Source organism: Mustela putorius, unplaced genomic scaffold (genome assembly GCF_011764305.1).
Source record: "Mustela putorius furo isolate JIRA1106 unplaced genomic scaffold, ASM1176430v1.1 tig00003846_pilon_pilon_pilon, whole genome shotgun sequence".
NCBI classification, from domain to species: domain Eukaryota; kingdom Metazoa; phylum Chordata; class Mammalia; order Carnivora; family Mustelidae; genus Mustela; species Mustela putorius.
The window spans coordinates 6,389,531-6,407,912 of record NW_025421999.1 but is presented as its reverse complement, the minus strand read 5'-3'; the positions used below and the strand labels follow the sequence as shown (position 1 = coordinate 6,407,912).

Here is an 18,382-nt window from a genome sequence, read left to right as displayed (position 1 = left end):
ATTTTCCCAATACCATTTGCTGAAGAGACTGTCTTTTTTCTATTGGACATTTTTACCTGCTTTGTCAAAGATTAGTTGACTATAGAGTTGAGAGTCCATTTCTGGGTTCTCTATTCTGTTCCTTTGACCTATGGGTCTGTTTTTGTGCCAGTACCATACTGTCTTGATGATGACAGCTTTGTAATAGAGCTTAAAGTCTGGAATTGTGATGCCACCAACTTTGGTTTTCTTTTTTTAACATTCCTCTGGATATTTGGGGTCTTTTCTGGTTCCATATAGATTTTGGGATTATTTGTTCCATAATTGAAAAAAAAAAGGATGGCATTTTGATAAGAACTGAATTAAATGTGTATATTGTTTTAGTAGCATTTTCACAGTATTTGTTCTTCCAATCCAGAAGCATGGAATGTTTTTCCATTTCTTTGTGTCTTCCTCAATTTCTTTCATGAGTACTTCATAGTTTTCTGAGTACAGATTCTATGCCTCTTTGGTTAGCTTTTTTTCCTAGGTATCTTATGGTTTGGGGTGCAATTGTAAATGAGATCAACTCTATAATTTCTCTTTCCTCTGTCTTGCTGTTAGTGTATAGAAATGCAATTGATTGCTGTGCATTGATTTTATATCCTGACCACTGAATTCCTGTATGAGTTCTAGCAGTTTTGGAGTGAAGTCTTTTGAGTTGTCCACATAAAGTATATCACCTGCATAGAGTGAGATTTTGACTTCTTCTTTGCCAATTCAGATGCCTTCTATTTCTTTTTCTTGTCTGGTTGCATAGGCTAGGACTTTTAGTACTATGTCAAATAGCAGTAATGATAGTGGATATCCCTGCCATGTCCCTGACCTTAGCAGAAAAGCTCTCAGTTCTTCCCCATTAAGAATGATATTTGCTGTGGGTTTTTCATAGCTGGCTTTGATAATATTGAGGTATGTACTCTCTATCCCTGCACTGTGAAGAGTTTTGATCGAGAAAGGATGCTGTACTTTGTCAAATGCTTTTTCTGCATTTATTGAGAGTATCATATGGTTCTTGTTCTTTCTTTTATTAATGTATTGTATCACATTGATTAATTTGTGAATATTGAACCAAATTTGCAGCCCAGGAAGAATTCCTACTTGGTCATGGTGAATAATCCTTTTATACTGTTGGATTCTATTGGCTAGTATTTTGGTGGGAATTTTTGCATCCGTGTTCATCAAAGATACTGGTCTGTAATTCTCCTTTTTGTAGGGGGTTTTTGTCTTGTTTTGAGATCAAAATAATGCTGACCTCATAAAATGAGTTTGGGAGTTTTCCTTCCATTTCTAATTTTTGGAAGAGTTTCAGGAGAATAGGTATTAATTCTTCTTTAAATGTTTGGTAGAATTCCCTTGGGAAGCCATCTGGCCCTGGGCTCTTTTTCTCTTTTTATTGGGATATTTTTGATGACTGCTTCAATCTCCTTACTGGTTATGGGTCTGTTCAGGTTTTATATTTTTTCCTGGTTCAGTTTTGGTAATTTATACATCTCTAGGAATGCATCCATCTCTTCCAGATTATCAGATATGTTGGTGTACAGTTGCTCATAGTATGTTCTTACAATTGTTTGATTTTTTTTTTATATTGGTTGTGATCTCTTTCATTCATGTCTTTATTTATTTGGGTCCTTCCTCTTTTATTTTTGATAAGGTTATCCAGGGGTTTATCAATCTTATTAATTCTTTCAAAGAACCATCTGCTAGTTTCATCAATTTGTTTTACTCTTCTTTTGGTTTCTATTTCACTGATTTCTGCTCTGATCTTTATTATTTCTCTTCTCCTGCTGGGTTTAGGCTTTCTTTGCTATTATTCTCCAGCTCCTTTAGGTGGAGGGTCAGGTTGTGTACTTGAGACCTTTCTTGTTTCTTGAGAAAGGTGTGTACTGCTATATACTTTCCTCTCAGGACTGCCTTTGGTATATCCCATAGATTTTGAACTGTTGTGTTTTCATTTTCATTTGTGTCCCTGAATTATTTCAATTCTTCTTTAATTTCCTGGTTGACCCATTCATTCTTTAGTAGGATGCTCTATAGCCTCCATGTATTTGTGTTCTTCCCACCTTTCCTGTTGTGGTTGGCTGAGTTCTAGTTTCAAAGCATTGTGGTTTGAAAATATGCAAGGAATGATCCCAATCTTTTGGTACTGGTTGAGACCTGATTTGTGACCCAGGATGTGATCAATTCTCGAGAATGTTCCATGTGCAATAGAGAAGAACATGTATTCTGTTGTATTGGGATGGAATGTTCTAAATATAATTTGTTTTGTTTGTTTGTTTCTCCTTTCTGCTTCTGCCCCAACCCTTTCCCTGGTTTAGGTCGTGATATATATATAACTCTATAAGAGTTGTGAATAGGACAGAGCCACACACTTGATTTTAGGTGTATTTTGGTATGACAGAAGAAACTGCCTCCCAAAATTTTAAAGAAAGAAAAACATATATGTATACAAAATAAGGGTAAACACAATGAAGGGATGGAATATGACTGTAAAGGTGAAAATTTTAAAATATTTTTAAAAAGAACTAATAAGAAGTTGGTTAGAAAAAGAAAAAGGAAAAAGAAAAAGGAAAGAATGTGATCAGGCTGGTGACTAGAACAAAGCCATGCGCTAGATTTAGGGTATATTTTGATCTCTTAGAAGAAACTGTATCCCAAAATTTTAAAGAAAGAAAAACCAATATGTATACAACAAATAAGGCTAAATACAATGAATGGATAGCATATGACTATAACAATGAAAAATTTAAAAGATTTTTAAAAAGGTATTGATAAGATAAAATATTTTAAAAACTTCAAAATATGAAAGAGGAAAAATTTTTAAAAATAGAATAAGAAAAAAATAATATTTAAAAAATTTTAACTTTGAAAGACTAAAGAATCATGGGGGAAAAGCCATGAATTCTATGTGTCGCATTCCCCTAGCTCTGGAGGTCTGCAGCTTTCATTGACTATTGAACTTGGTCTCGATTGTATGTTCTTGCTGATCTTCTTGGGGAGGGGCCCTTGCCAGGGGCCAGGCTAAGTAATCTGCTTGGGTTTTCTCTCAGGAGCTTGTTGTTCCCTGAACACTTTCCACAAAGCTTTGGAGGACAGGAATGAAGATGGTGGCCTCCCAGTCTGTGGCCTATAGGAGCCAAGAGCTCGGGGCCCCACTCCTCAGTGTGTCCTCAGAGAAAAGCAGTCAATTGCTCCTGTCTCCCTTTCTCCAGTTGCACTCTGTGTTCACCTAGCCTGTGACTGATCATTTCTATCTCTGGCACACAGCCCCCTTTTGAGTCTCCAAACCCAGCAGATTCCTGCAGTGCATTCCCACACCACTCCTCCCAGAGGAAGAAGGAAGGGTTCTCCCCAGATCTGCCACATTTGGGGTCCCTGCTCAAAGAGCAGTAGCCTGACTGTGCCTCAGATCACGGTTTAAGGAAACTCAGACCTGACAGCCCCCTCCTCAGCTCCCATCTCTGCAGCTGGCTTCCCTGCTCTGATATCTCAGGGCCTGCCACATTCAGGCACCCCTGGTCCTTTTGTGACCCCATGGGTTCTGAGACCACACTGTCTTGGTGAGAGTTCCACACACCACACACCACACACCACCCCCACCACCCCACCCCCCGCTTAACCTCTGGAGCCACAATCCTCAGTGAAGCAGATTTCTGAAAGTTCCAATTTCGTGCTCCACCACTCTACTGCTTGCCAGGAGCCGGCATCTCCCCTTGCAGTCTATCTTTCTGTATGTTGCCTCAGATTCACTTCTCCATACATTCTACCTTCCAGAAAGTGGTCACTTTTCTGTTTCTGGAATTGCTGCTCTTCTTCTCTTCAATCTCCTGTTGAGAGTGTAAGTGTTCAAAATGGTTTTATAACTATCTAGCTGAACTCCTGGAACCCAAGGATATTAGGTCTCCTACTCCTCCACCATCTTGCTCCTCCCCCCAGTCATTCATTTTTTCATTCAGTCAGTCATTCAACGAGTATTTTAAGTACCTACTATGTACAAGACAGTGCTCTGATTACAGGGATGTAGTAGGTGGCAAAACAGAGCAAGTTCCTGCAGTATGACAAAAGAGATTGAAAATAAAAGTGTACATAATTTATTTGACTTAATCAGCATTGTAGGGATAAATATAGCAGATCTAGAGAAAGATGGAGTGCCCCAGATTGGGCTGGAAGGGCAATTTTATAACGTATAAACAGGGAAAGCATTGTGGATATACTGACATTTAAACAGAGACCTGAAGGAAGAATCAGACATTTATTTTATGGAAGTGTGTCTCAGACAGAGGGAATAGACATATTCAAAGGTCCAATTCTTATTTGAGTTGAGAACTTGGTAAACAAGTGCAAGAAATATAAAGAAGGCCAGAGTGGTTGGAGTGGATGAGAGGTAGGAGATGAGTTTAGAAAGGTAGTTGTGGCTTCTGAACACTTTATATTTTAAAGGCTTCATATTGTAGAGGCTCTAATCTCCATTATCCCTTCTGACACATGTGAAATGAATCCTAAATATCATAGATTTGCTCTTCATTTTTCTAACTTTATTAATTCTTTCCATTTTGGTTCCTTTGTACTTTTTAAAGTATTAAGATACAACCTCCATTCGATCTTAAAGCTTACCAGAGTGAATCATCAAGTACATTTTACTGTTCATTTAATCAGGAAGTTTTAAAAAGTATTATCTAGTTATGTTTTTAATTTCCACGAATATGATTTGACATTAAATATATCTATTATGGTCTTTTTTTGTGTCTCTATTTTTAGACATCCACATCTGGTAGTCAGAATGCTCATCTTCAACCCAGTTATGAACTCTGTACAAAACCAAGAAATGTAGATTCTGCTTAAAGAAGGCTTAGCTTTTTTGGACCATGTGGACAAAGTGGGCAGTAGAAGGAGATTATTGAGTTTACCATTGATGTATAGCTTGGCTCTTGATTCCTTCAGCAAGTATGTGTGTAAGGCTAATAGCAGCAGGATGGTGTAAAGCTCTGATAATGCTACTACTTCTCTGACCCAAAACCTACACTGGCCTCCTGAAATAAAGCTCATCAAACGCCATTCTAATAGTGGAATTACTTAATTTTATTCTGAGGATTTATCTTGAAGTCAGCCACTCTGATGAAGAAAGATTCAAAGAGGTCACTTAATATATGCATTAATTGGTTGGTCTCTCAAGCAAATGTTCCTTCTGTAGGAAAAGTTTTTTGTTTCTTTTTTTAAAAATATGTCTAACATTTCTGAGCTTTCTTTTTTTTTTTTTAAGATTTTATTTATTTATTTATTTGACACAGAGAGAGATCACAAGTAGGCAGAGAGGCAGGCAGAGAAAGGGGGAAGTAGGCTCCCTGCTGAGCAGAGAGCCCAATGTGGAGCTTGATCCCAGGACCCTGGGATCATGACCTCAGCTGAAGGCAGAGGCTTTAACCCACTGAGCCATCCAGGTGCCCCAAATGAGCTTTCTATCTTATACAGGATCTTACTAGTCCTTGTGTTCTCCTTCTGAACATTGCTGTGTGTTTGATTTTACCTTAGTAGTTTTCTTTTGCTTCCTGGAATTTGAGGGTGGAGAGATGGTTAATACTTCTATTCTTCTAGCCATGTCCAGTTGGATGTATCCTACTGGATATTTATCTGACCTAAAAATTATGTACTCTCTCTAGCTTAATGTTCATAAATAATAAATATTAAGAACAATTTTTTCCTGAGATAACAATGCCACCATTTTACTCAAAGAATAAACCCAAGTAACAGAGTATGAACATAATTTTATTGTATTGCATGAGAAATTTGAAGTTCAAGGATTTCATTATTGGGGTATATTATTTTTACTGCATATTTTCATGTTAAAAATGATATCACAAATGCCAAGTATGTTGCTTCTCATCTCAAACATGTTTTTCTGGTTAGGAATACCCACAGAAATTCTGAAAGGAAAGCCAACAATTTAATTGGAAATTTTAAAGAACTGGTAAAAAGAAAGATGCTCAGAACAGAAAAAAGGAGATGGATTGATTACATTAAATCCATCATCATTATTTAAAAATATCTTATGTAGAACAATAAATATATTTATTGTCTTAGATCACACACACAAAAAGATTAATGGCTGGAACTCATAAGGAATTTTATTTTAAGTCAGTATAGGATAGCCTTTTATAAAGACATATATACTTAGCAATGGCTCTTGTTCACCTGAGAAGTAGTAACACTCCATCCATTGGAAGTGTTGAGAATAAGATTGGGATGCTTTGTCTCAAGATAATTATAGAAGAAATTCCAGGACTATGGTGCTAATGTAAATATGTCTAAGATTCTGTTTCAAAGATTCTAGAATCTTTTCCTAAATGTTGTTTTATACAATACCAGGATCAAAAGTCATATGTCTTTGTTTCAGGTTAAATTAGTTCTTTAGAAAGCTAGTTGCTATTTTACTTTTGCTGAACACAGATTTTGTTTTGCTTTGTTAAGTAATCTCTCATTTATCAACAATATTCTAAATGAATTTCTTTCTAAAATTGCAAAAATAGTATGATTCAGTTTGTTACTGTTGATGCTTTTTTAATCTGTCAGATTATTTAGATATAAAAATCTAATTCTCCCATGATTAAATTTTACCAATTATGTGAATTTTTAAAAGTGCATATGTAATAGTAACTATTTTCTTTTAGTCAAGGTGCATTTTTTTTTTTTTTATAAAGGTGATAGTTTTGAGAGCTGGAGTAAAATGAGTTAGCTAATACTTGCTACCAACCAATAGAATCTTCAATAACTTCAGCTATAGATTATCTCATAAGTCTCCCATTTCTAACAGCACCAAAACTGGATGGGTCCTTAAGGATTATTTAAATAAGAATCAGATAAAATGCATACTATATAGAATAAGAACTCCTTATAGTAAAATAGAAACAAATCTATTACAACATATCAACTGCCAGGAAAAAAAAGAGAGAGATTTGTCATGTTAAAAATCTCAATATTGATTAGAATTTCTCTATTATTTTCCATGATTTATGTTTCCATTTTGTAAAATGATCAACCATAAACTATCTGTCATAAACATTATTTTTAGATCTTTGTCAACTGCAAGGATAAAATAACGTTTATGACAGAAACAATCTTGTTGTTCCCCAAATCTTTTCACTTTCTTCCTGAACACAACTAAATTGTATTTTTCAGATTTCCTTGTAGTTTCCATATTCTCCCACTCATGATCCTATATTTTCTATCTTCCCTTGTTTGAATTAGAGGAAGCCTCTGAGGTCTCTGGAATTAAGAAGCCACAGATAGAGCTTGGGTTCCTGAATATCTATGTAAAGCAGTACCACGGCCATCCTACCAACCTGCACTGGAATATGACAGGAGCAAGAAATAAACAGTGTAGTTTGTTCATTGTGTCTGTTAGCATATCCTTTATCATAGTGGTCAGGTAAAGTACAGCTTTTATTGAGCTTTATGGGAGCTTTATGGGAAAGCAACATCAATGTTATCACTGAAGACATAAAATAGCTATTTCAGTGTAACTTTGCTCTGTTTAATTTTATTTTTTTAAAGATTTATTTGTTTTGAGAAAGAGAGCATGCAGAGGAGAGGAAGAGGGAGAAGAAGAGAGAAACTTATGCAGACTCTGTGATGAAGAGGGAGCCCATGCTGGGCTGGATCTCAGGACTCAGATCGTGACCTGAGTCAAAACCAAGAGTCAGTGGCTTAACTGACTTTCCAACCCAGGCACCCTTGATTTTTTCAAGGATATTTATATTCAAATAACCTGAGAATTCTTCAAGAACAATAACCAAAAATGTCATTCATCTGTGTACTTTTGGCTTCTGACATATGAGAAATACATATAGTTTATTTAATTAAGTAATCAATTGAAAAGTAATCCATTAAAAGCCCAATCAAATGACAATTAAAAGTAGCAGATGAATTCAAGAAGGCAATGGATTATCAAGCTTAGATGTTTCTCAGGCTACACTGCATTTGCAATAGCCAATAAAGGTATAATAATAATAGAATAATCACAAAAGCTCATTTCATTGTATCAGTGAGGCAACGTGCTCTGTGGTTACCAATTTAGGATAATCTGGAGAGGTGGCAGTAATAAGCACTCCTGATAATTCTACTAGTGGGTACCATGTACAAAACTAGATGGAGAATAGTTACTAATTTCCATGTTATACTAAAACTTTAAAAAGATTTAGTTTTAAAATTTAAATCCAATTGTACTTGTGTCAAATAGTGTGACATCAGGCTTTATACACTTCCTTGATGAATAAACTAGAAAAAGAATGAGACGGAAATGTATTATACGAAAAGTGGGAAGAGAGAAAGAGATAACACAGGAAGGATTAAAAAAAGATGAAGAAATTTATAAAAACAAAAATTTGGGATTCTAGGTTTAAAAACTTCTAAAAATGAAACTACGTTAAATAGACCAGAGTATATATTCCAAATATATCTTCATTATATACTTATTTATTATTATTGTGTATATACATATATTATATTTAATTCCAAATATAGGGGGAAATTAAAAATAATTAAGCATTACCTTAAAAGGGTTCCTAGCAGAATGGATTAATACGTTGACCAGATATACAATAATGCCTCCTAAATTATAAAAGGATTCAGAAGATGGAAAATATACTTTTTTTTTCAGGTGCTGAGAGCTAAAATGTGCTTTCTTTATCATTGGGTCAAGAAACTAATTTATTTAACTCATAAGTACATCTCAACTTTGCTAGTGATTCAAGATTTATCTTTTTCTTTTGTCTTTGAAAGTGTATTTTATTTTATACTTATAAAACAATTTTTTCAGAGGCACCTGGGTAGCTCAGTCTGTTAAGCATCTGTCTTCAACTCAGTTCATGATCCCAGGGTCTTGGATCAAGTCCTGAATTGGACTCCCTGCTCCGCAAGGAACCTGCTTCTCCCTGCCCCTCTGCTTGCCACTCCTGCTTGTGCTCTCTCTCTGTCAAATAACAAATAAATAAAATCTTCAAAAAAATTTTTTCATGACTAGAAACAAATTCTAAGAAACATTTAAATAACTTAGCACCACCAAAAATATGTAAAAAATAGTTGATTCTCCAAGTTAAACAGTAACATTTAAGTTATTTGCATTCACTCACAACAGAATTATTATATTTGTGCCAAAATATAAGATCTGAAACAAATAACTCAGTTATAAATAGTGTGAGTTTATTTTTTCACTATTAGGTTATTCTTAATTATGTTTACAACATATGTATACATATGTACATACATAAGTATATGTAGATATGTATTTTGTATATATATTAGTATATATACAGAGTATATATGTAGATATGTATTTTGTATATATATTAGTATATATACAGAGTATATATGTAGGAGTATATATATACAGGGTATATATGTAGGAGTATATACACACGGTATATATACAGAGTATATATGTAGGAGTGCTTCTTCTTTCCATTTCCTTCCCTTCTTGTACACTTTAGTCCTGAAGCCATGGGTGAGCAGGGCAGCACCAGCAAGGAAGGATAGGGTGTGGAGACCCATGCAGGACAATGTGGCATTCACCTAGTAGGGTTGCATGGCAGGGGTTATTGGGGTTATTGGGTAGGGTTCAGTGCTGAGTGTCTTAGCCTGAGCAGTTTGAGAAGGTTGCCAGCTTGGGAGAACTGTCCCACAGAGGACATGAGAGCACAAGAGAACTGAGTACAGGTCCTGTCAGAAGAGTCCAGAAGTTATGCACAAGGTTTTAGCAGTTTTTCAGGGAAGAGAGAATACCTGCACAGGTGGCTACCAAGCACTGGTTTTGCAGCCTGATCAGGATGAGAAGGACCTTCACAGGGAAGGGGACAAGTTTACTTAGAAGACACGGAGAATATGATATTTCAGTAGGCTAAAAAATTGAATAATAGAGAAAGCCATATGGACTTGAGGCAAAAAAAGGCCAAGATTTTATATGAGTAGTGCAGATAAATGATCTTTGTGTGTTACAGTCTTTTATTTTGTTATTTGACAGAGAAAGAGTTTACAAGTAATATAACCCTAATTATAGCTTAAAAACCATAAGTGACTCTTAATCTTACAAAACAAACTGAGGGTTGCTGGGGGGAGGGGGTTTGGGAGAAGGGGGGGTGGGGTTATGGACATTGGGGAGAGTATGTGCTTTGGTGAGTGCTGTGAAGTGTGTAAACCTGGCGATTCACAGACCTGTACCCCTGGGGATAAAAATACATGTTTATAAAAAAATAAAAAATTTTAAAAAAAGATTTAGCATATTGAAAAAAAATCTAATGGATCATTAATATTATTTTCAAAAGAAAAATAGTTTTGGCAGCAGGATAGGGATTAGAATGTGGGATGGTATCATTATCTAATCTAATACATGAGCAAAATTTTACTCTTACAAAACCAGATGATGCTACTAGGAAATCTTACACGCACTGGTCAGCATTTCTTACGCATATGAGAGGATCTAGGATTTCTACTCCCTGCATAGGTTTAGTGTGTCACCCTAGACATCTGCTAATGTTGAACATCTGTTCTTTGTTTTCATTGAAAAATGCCTCATTTGGACTGCCAAAAAGAGAATGGGGTCATTAGTTATTCTACAGTGTGAAGTTATCCAGCAGATTATCTTTGTATGAGGAATAATAATGTCAGGAAAGCCACAGCCACTACATTTAATCCTAAGGTTTGCTTTACACTGGGAGTCATCAAAAGCATAATTCCAAAAATGATTGCCAAACTCTCACAAATCTCCAAATAAAAACAAAAGTAGTTTTATGTAGCATTTATTACCTGGGAATCACTGCAAACTGATAATATCTGAACACTAAAGTAAAAGCAAAAGTAATGAAAAAAACACTTATGTGCCTGCTGAATTACCAAGGTTTGAATTATGTTTAGTTAGCTTGCATTCATATTTTTGCTGAAAATGAATAGTTATGTGATTTACTCTCTATTAAATTGTTTATTTGATTATTTTATTAACTGTGACATGTATCCATCATACTGAAAAACTGGAAACTTACTATTTTATGTGAAAGATCATATTCCAGAAGATAAATAAGTTGCTGTATATAATGTCTTTAATACTTTTATTATGTGATACAATGCATGAAGCCAAATTAATTATTTCTTGGATTTTTTTGACTATACATAGACCATAAGGTAATATTAAAGGTTTTGAGAAGAACAGTTCATATGTTAAGGGGTGCTCTTTTTTTTTTGTTTAAGAAAACAGTTTTTATATTTATGTTTGTGTCCTTCTAATTTATGTAAAATATAATAGATGAGCAATCACTTCCTTCTAAAATGTAAGAATGCCCTTTTGCATTTGATAACTAGAAGCTTTCTGGGAGACTTAGTAAGAGAATTGTTAGGTTTTAATTTTTATTACATTTTCTACAAACATGCAACATAAATATAGACGTGTATTCACTCATTGTGTTCATAATTTAAATTTAAGAGCAATAAAAACAAAAATGATGATATACACAGAAGAAATGGGATAATAATTTCAGAGATCATGTTGAGCATTTCTTTATTTTAAAAATGTGGAACCATTCTAATTTCATCCCTCTGTTTCTTATTTGTTTACTATTTTATAAAATGGAAGTGTTAATGAAGATAAAAGAATGGCTGGAAAGACTGTGGGTGAATTTATGCTAATATAATTAAGTTACTTACGTATTTGATAATTATCCATTATCAGCTACCAATAGAACTTTATTTCAAAACCCTGTTTGTCCTTGAAGATCTGACTCTTTCTTCATCTCTGACACTTCATCTCTTAAGCTCAAACAAGTTATTGCATCTCTTTTTGTCATGTGCCTGTTCAACATCTTGGCTATTGTTTTTTAGCTGCTAACAGTTATACATGTTCAAGGTTTGCTTTGATTCTAAATAGATTCTAATAGTTTGAATCACAGGGGCACCTGGGTGGCTCAGTGGGTTAAAGCCTCTGCCTTTGGCTCAGGTCGTGATCTCAGGGTCCTGGGATCGAGCCCCACATGGGGCTCTCTGCTCAGCAGGGAGCCTGCTTCCTCCCTCTCTCTCTGCCTGCCTCTCTGCCTACTTGTGATCTCTGTCTGTCAAATAAATAAATAAAATATTTTAAAAAAATAGTTTGAATCACAGTACAGGATACTAAATAACTGGAAAAAGTATTGGCTCATTTAACCAATAGAATCTTATTTTCTTACAGGAGGATATCAAAACTGAATATTTGCAAAGGGAACAAAAAAAGGAATGGAAAAATTTCAAGGTATGACACTAAATGTTGCAAGAAAATATATAGAATAACTAACCATTCTCTTTTTATGGGAACCTATATTAAATTGTGATAACTTTTTCAGAGAGGATGAATACTAGGGAAAATAATTATAATAAACTGATGTTAAAGAGAACAGTTCGACTGAAAAAAATTGTTTAATTCTTTGTAGCTAAATTAAACAATAATTAAACTGAAATTATTGTTTAATTCTTTATAGCTTTGTACTGAATTATAAGAAACATGCAAAATAAATTTGCAGTAATTACATTTTTTTCTAAATTTGGAGGGGAAGACTATGCATTCAGTACTTACTCTGTGCTAAGGAGTTTATATATGCTGTATCATTTAACCTCTTTAACCACAGTTATTGTTTCTCTTATTTTATGGCAGAGGAATCCAAGGACTGTGGGGATTAAGGAACTTGTTCAAATGATACAGATAGTATAACTTTCAGTAATACAACTTGGGTTTGCCCAATTCCAGAATCAATGAGCTATTTTTAATTTTATGGTTCTTTCTGTGTGAATGATAGCATGAAGTTGGCAAGTGAGGATTAAAGTATATTTTATAATATATATGCCAAAGGAAAAATTTGTGACTATGGTGATTTTCTCACAGCTGTGGAATTAATCTAATTTTTTGGCAGATGAAAATTTGACTCCCAGAATCATTATCATTATTATCCCCATCATCACTTATCCAACAGTGGGTGAAAACCTTTAAATATCTCATTTGTTTACGTGTTTAAGTGAATTTAGAAACAAAATAAAGAATAACTCTGGAAACTGTGGGAAAGTTAAGACACATAGTCTCCAATATATGAAGAAAATTTTAGAACACACCATAAAGAAATAAGACAATGCATCGCCTTTCAAGGTAACAACCTCTCTTTATTTTTCTGACTTACATGATAGATTAATCTGGTACAAGAGACTAAATAATTAACAGACAGTAAAAATAATGGGCAGATATTTTAAATAGGGCATTTTATTAAAAAAAAAAAAACACTCCAGACTATAATGCTATATAATGTAACCTCTTTTTTAAAACTCATACTACTTAAATTCAATTGAGTTAGCATTTAGTGTATTATTAGTTTCAGGGTAGAGTTCAGTAATTCATCAGTTGCATATAACACTCAGTGCTCATTGCATTAATGCCAATCATCCAGTTACCCCATCCCCATAAGTTAATCTTTTTAACTTACAACTATTGCTTTTCTTATTTTATGGAGATAAATAAATAAATAAAAGGGTAAATCTCTTCAAGCAGCTCAATCTTAGGCTCTGGCTCCAGGACACCAGAGGTAAGCACTGAACAACTACTCCATGACTTTAAGCCCAATATGTATTTCTTATTTATGTTGTAGGCATGTAGGGTATGATGGAAACACTGACCCATTTAGTAAGAATAAGTATGTCAAAGAAACTTTCCAAATGATTATTTCTATTGAGAGAAGAACAGTGAAGCAAAGATTGGGATGAATTCCCACATCGAAACACTACTTCCCATAGCCATCTGCAATGATGAAGGCTTTGGCAGAGTGACAGTTTGCTCTTTCCTTAAAAAATTCCTGTCTGTGTTCTTAATGAACTAGTTCTTCTGAGTTTGGTCATATTCTTTTCAGTTTGTGAGCACTGATTTGGCTCCCACTGGGATTTGCATAGCTCCAAATATTTTAATTTACTAAAGATTAGGTATTTTTCCCTTTAAATTTAGGTTCTTTCCAAAATAAAATCTGATCATTTCTTTAATCCTATACACACAAAAAATAAATAAATAAAATAAATATTTAATACTTTCCCATTATTTCCTTAAGAAATCCAAATCTGGGGACGCCTGGGTGGATCAGTTGCTTAAGCGTCTGCCTTCGTCTCAGGTCACGATCCCCGGTCCCAGGATTGAGTCCCATGTAGGGCTCGCTGCTCAGTGGGGAGCCTGCTTCTCCCTCTGCCTCTGCCCCTCCCCCTTCTGGGTGCTTCCGCACGCGCCCACATGCGCGGACACACACACACACTCTGTCTCTGACACAAAAAAAAAAAAAAGAAAAAAGAAAAAAGAAAAAAAGAAAAGAAATTCAAATCTGATTTTTAAAATTTGCATGTGATTTTAATTTTTTTTTAATTTTTTTTAAGAACCTCATACTCTAGTAAATGTTTTTCAATTCCCTAAAAGGCCATTCTCTGTATTGTCTGAAATACTCTAGTAAATGTTTTTCAATTCCCTAAAAGGCCATTCTCTGTATTGTCTGAAATACCTTCACCCTTACTGGGTGTAATAATCAGTTTGTAACTGATTATTTTTGGTTTTACTACTAGACTGTAGTTTCAGGAAGGATGAGATAATGAGAAGCATAGAGCCTATTACCTGATGAGAACTTATTAATTATGAAGAATTAGAATGAATGATAAACATGCTACCAGAGATGCTTTTATAGCTGAAATAGCCCAGAATAAAGATGCCATAACTTTGTTGATGTCTTCCCTAATCAGTGATGGAGGAAACCCTGGAAAATCTGGGAGCTCAAGGTCCTTCAATCAAGCTATTGTTTCTTTAATGATTCCCTGCTGCCAGACACACTTTCACCACATTTTTAGAAAATGATTCATGAACTTCTAGTTGGATGTATAAGACTCTCAGATTAATTAAAGTTATTGCAAGAACAGATTATCCACAGAGCAATCCACAGAGTTGCACCTGACGTTTGTAATTCTTGTCCCAAGTACTAAAATCTAAATTATTTGCCAATTGTGCAAAGGTATCTGCCACAAGAATTTTGTTAAAAATGTCCTGTTACCTCTTATTTGATTATTGATCCTATCAGGATATATTTTCTAGAGCCAAGGAGTTGTGGAGCTAAACTTTGATTTCCTTTCTTCCTGTAATGTATATACCAAGGAATATTGAAATACCTATGCATTTTTTTTAACTTCATGAGAGTGAACACATCAGATTTCATAGTCTATAGGTATTATGTGTACACTAACAAGAAGAGATTGTGAGTTTTCATGTTTATGCTTTTTAGCCTAATAGGCTTAAGCAGTATGGGTGTTCCATAGATATTTTCTTTTAAGTTTTTTTTTTTTTTTAATTATTTGACAGAGAGAGATCAAAAGTAAGCAGAGAGGCAGACAGAGAGAGGTGAGGAGTGGTGGCGGGGGCTGGTGGAAGGGAAACAGGCTCCCCGCTGAGCAGGGACCTGAGATCATGACCTGAGCTGAAAGAAGAGGTTCTAACCCACTGAGCCACTCAGGCGCCCTATAGATATTTTCTGATTGATTCATAAAAACTGGAACTAAAAACCAATTGGAAAGTGTATGGAAAAATATATTGTTGCACAAAATGGTGGTGTAATCAAGGTTTAACAAACCACTCCCCTCCTCCCAAACAAAACCAACCAAATAAAAAGCATTTGACTTGTAGCATTCCAGTAGCATCATGGGGTGTAAATATCCCCATCATTGTCAATTTCAAGTCCCCAATGTGTTGTTACTATAAGTACAGTTGGGAGAGATGCACCCAATCAGCTCTCTGGGAGCTGGCCCAGGAACACAAGTGGTTCTTGATGTATGTGAGATTATGCATTTACACAAACCTGAGTTAACAACTAGGCGGAGAAAAAATTTGGCTTTTAATTTTAAAACTTACAAAGAATAATGGAAATAATGAGGAAATAGCAAGCCATTCCACCAAAACTAGATGGAGGGCTGGAATCAGAGGGATGAGATATTCACATTGTAATGAAAGATTAAGTAAGAAGTCAAAATTTGAGGGGAAATAATCATTTTCCAGTATTAACTAACAAGAATCAAAAAAAACCCTCTGGATTTGTCATACATTCTAAGTTAACTTTTTAATGAAAAATGTTTGGCATCAATGCTTATTTGTATTGTTCATTTTGACAATATTTCCCAAGCAGATGCATCACCTGGTCTCCATGCCATTCATGTCTACAGTCAAATCTCTTTGCTATTCTGAGCAAGTTTGAACTCCTTGAACAAACACTTAGATTTTTGTGCTTTATTTTCCCTCCCAGGGTTTTTCCCTTCTGACCATTCTAGTCAGTTTAATTTTCTTACTCTTCCAGCACAAATTCTATTTGGGCTTTGTTCTTTGTGTTTTCCCCTCACTCCTCTTAACCAAGTTGAGATCCTCGTACTCAGTCACAGCCCCTATCCCTCTCAATTGCACATTCCTGATTGCCCTAGCTTCCACTGGTAGTCTGTCTTTATGGTCTGTAATTTAAATGAATTATTTGGTTATATACTGAACTGTTATTTATACGTATATGTATATATTTGTGTATATGTATACATGTATGTGTATATGGTATTAGCATATATGTGTGTGTGTGTGTGTGTGTATAAATGTTTTGTACATGTGTCTCCTTCTCTCTTTTAAAGTACATTTTAAGGTACTTGCAAATAGAATACAAAACAGAATAGTGTTGAACACATAGGGAAACTGAATAAATAATGTTAACTGAAATGTGGAACTGGAAAGAGTAGTTTGATAAATAAATGCCTTTCTAATGACTTAATCAGATTTTACTTTTGTACCCTAAAATATTTTAATCCCTTTAATAGTTTTAACTAAAAAATGATATTATAATAATAGTTGCAATCTATGTATTTCATTCAAATTTATTCTCAGGATAGAGATTTTATTTTGTTTTATTTTTGGTTTTTAGTTAATGTAATCATTTGGAATAAAATAAGTTTATTTTTATTTCTATTTTTTGTAGTTTCAAGTTTTTATTTAAATTCCAGTTAGTTAACATATGGAATAAAATAATTTAAAAAGTTAAGAATCAGAGTGGAATTGTGAATCAGAGTAGAAATCCATTTTAACATAAAAAATAACTGAAGCAAATTGAAACACTACAAAAAATTTAAATGAAATCACATTTCAAAATATCTGAAGTAATCACTCCATATTAATTTTCAACCATATTTTAAAATTTTTAATGTTAAAACTCAGTAGCTTAAATACAAATCCAAATTATGGACTCAGCTCTGGTCTATAATTGTAATTTTCAGTGGTTAAATGGTTTTATGAAGTTTTCAAAAGGGGTCCAATGGTCAGAGATAGATTTTAATGAGCATATTAAATGATTAATGGTATTTGTTAGTTTTTAAGTTTTATTTTAATTAGTCTTTATACCTCAGCATCTTCAATTAACCTAAGAATATGAACTTTCAAGAGCTAAACTGACACAATATACTACTGTATATCTCCAAATTGTGCTGAAAAAGCACAGCTCAAAAAAAAAAAAACTCAACTAATATACTCACAAAGAAAACAAAACAAAAAATTCTTACTCACCTAGGTTATAGCCAAATAGTCCTTAAATCCAGAGCCAAAAACACATAACTCTATGGTGCAAAAAAAACCAGTTTTAAGTAAAAATAAATATCCAAATGCACTAGCAGCATATATATTTTTTATTATTGACACATGTTTAAATCATCATTCATACCAGTTCTTTGGCCCTAATATCATGTCTCTACTATATCCCTTCAAGTGAAATTAAATACCACTTTGTCATCTCTTCTCTAGGCTATATTTGATTAGTTCCCTCGTAAATTCTATTTTTCTCTTTTAAGATTGTTTTGTTGTTCTCTTCTGGACCCTTAGTGATTAACATAAGACCACTAAATTAAATTTCACTTCCTATGCCTAAGTCTGTATGTACCAAGTTATTATATTAATTGACCTGATGCTCCAGGCTAGTCTTCATGAAATGGAATATATTATTGAGAAGTGAAAATCTTTTTCTCATTATACCGACTATTGGCTGGTTGATTTTTTTTGTCCTAAAATTCATATTTGCTTATTCTTCCCATTGGGATTAAGAGATAAGAAATAATTTTGATCTGTAACATGTATCTATAGATTTTAAGTGGAGACCTAAAGCCGCTTCTTTTTTGGGGGGGGGGGCATGTCTCTATCTCTCTCACTCTCATTTCTCTTTGAAAACATTGTCTCATTATTTGAAATTCTTCTTCTGTTTATCTTGTCTAGATTTTAAGTTCCTTGAAGGTAAGGTTTACAGATATACATCCAGAACTAAGCACAGACATGACACACAGACTT

General features: G+C 34.3%; 1 protein-coding gene across 1 annotated transcript in view; it reads left to right on the top strand.

Annotated features, from left to right (window-relative positions):
* Positions 1-12,320, top strand: part of LOC123387166 (cyclic nucleotide-binding domain-containing protein 1-like) — a 100,457-nt gene extending 88,137 nt beyond the window's left edge. The window contains exon 4 of the mRNA XM_045063124.1: positions 12,218-12,320. Within this exon, the coding sequence (XP_044919059.1) occupies positions 12,218-12,283 (66 nt within the window). The 3' untranslated portion in view covers positions 12,284-12,320. The remainder of the gene's footprint in view (positions 1-12,217) is intronic.
* The last annotated feature ends 6,062 nt before the right edge of the window (positions 12,321-18,382 follow it).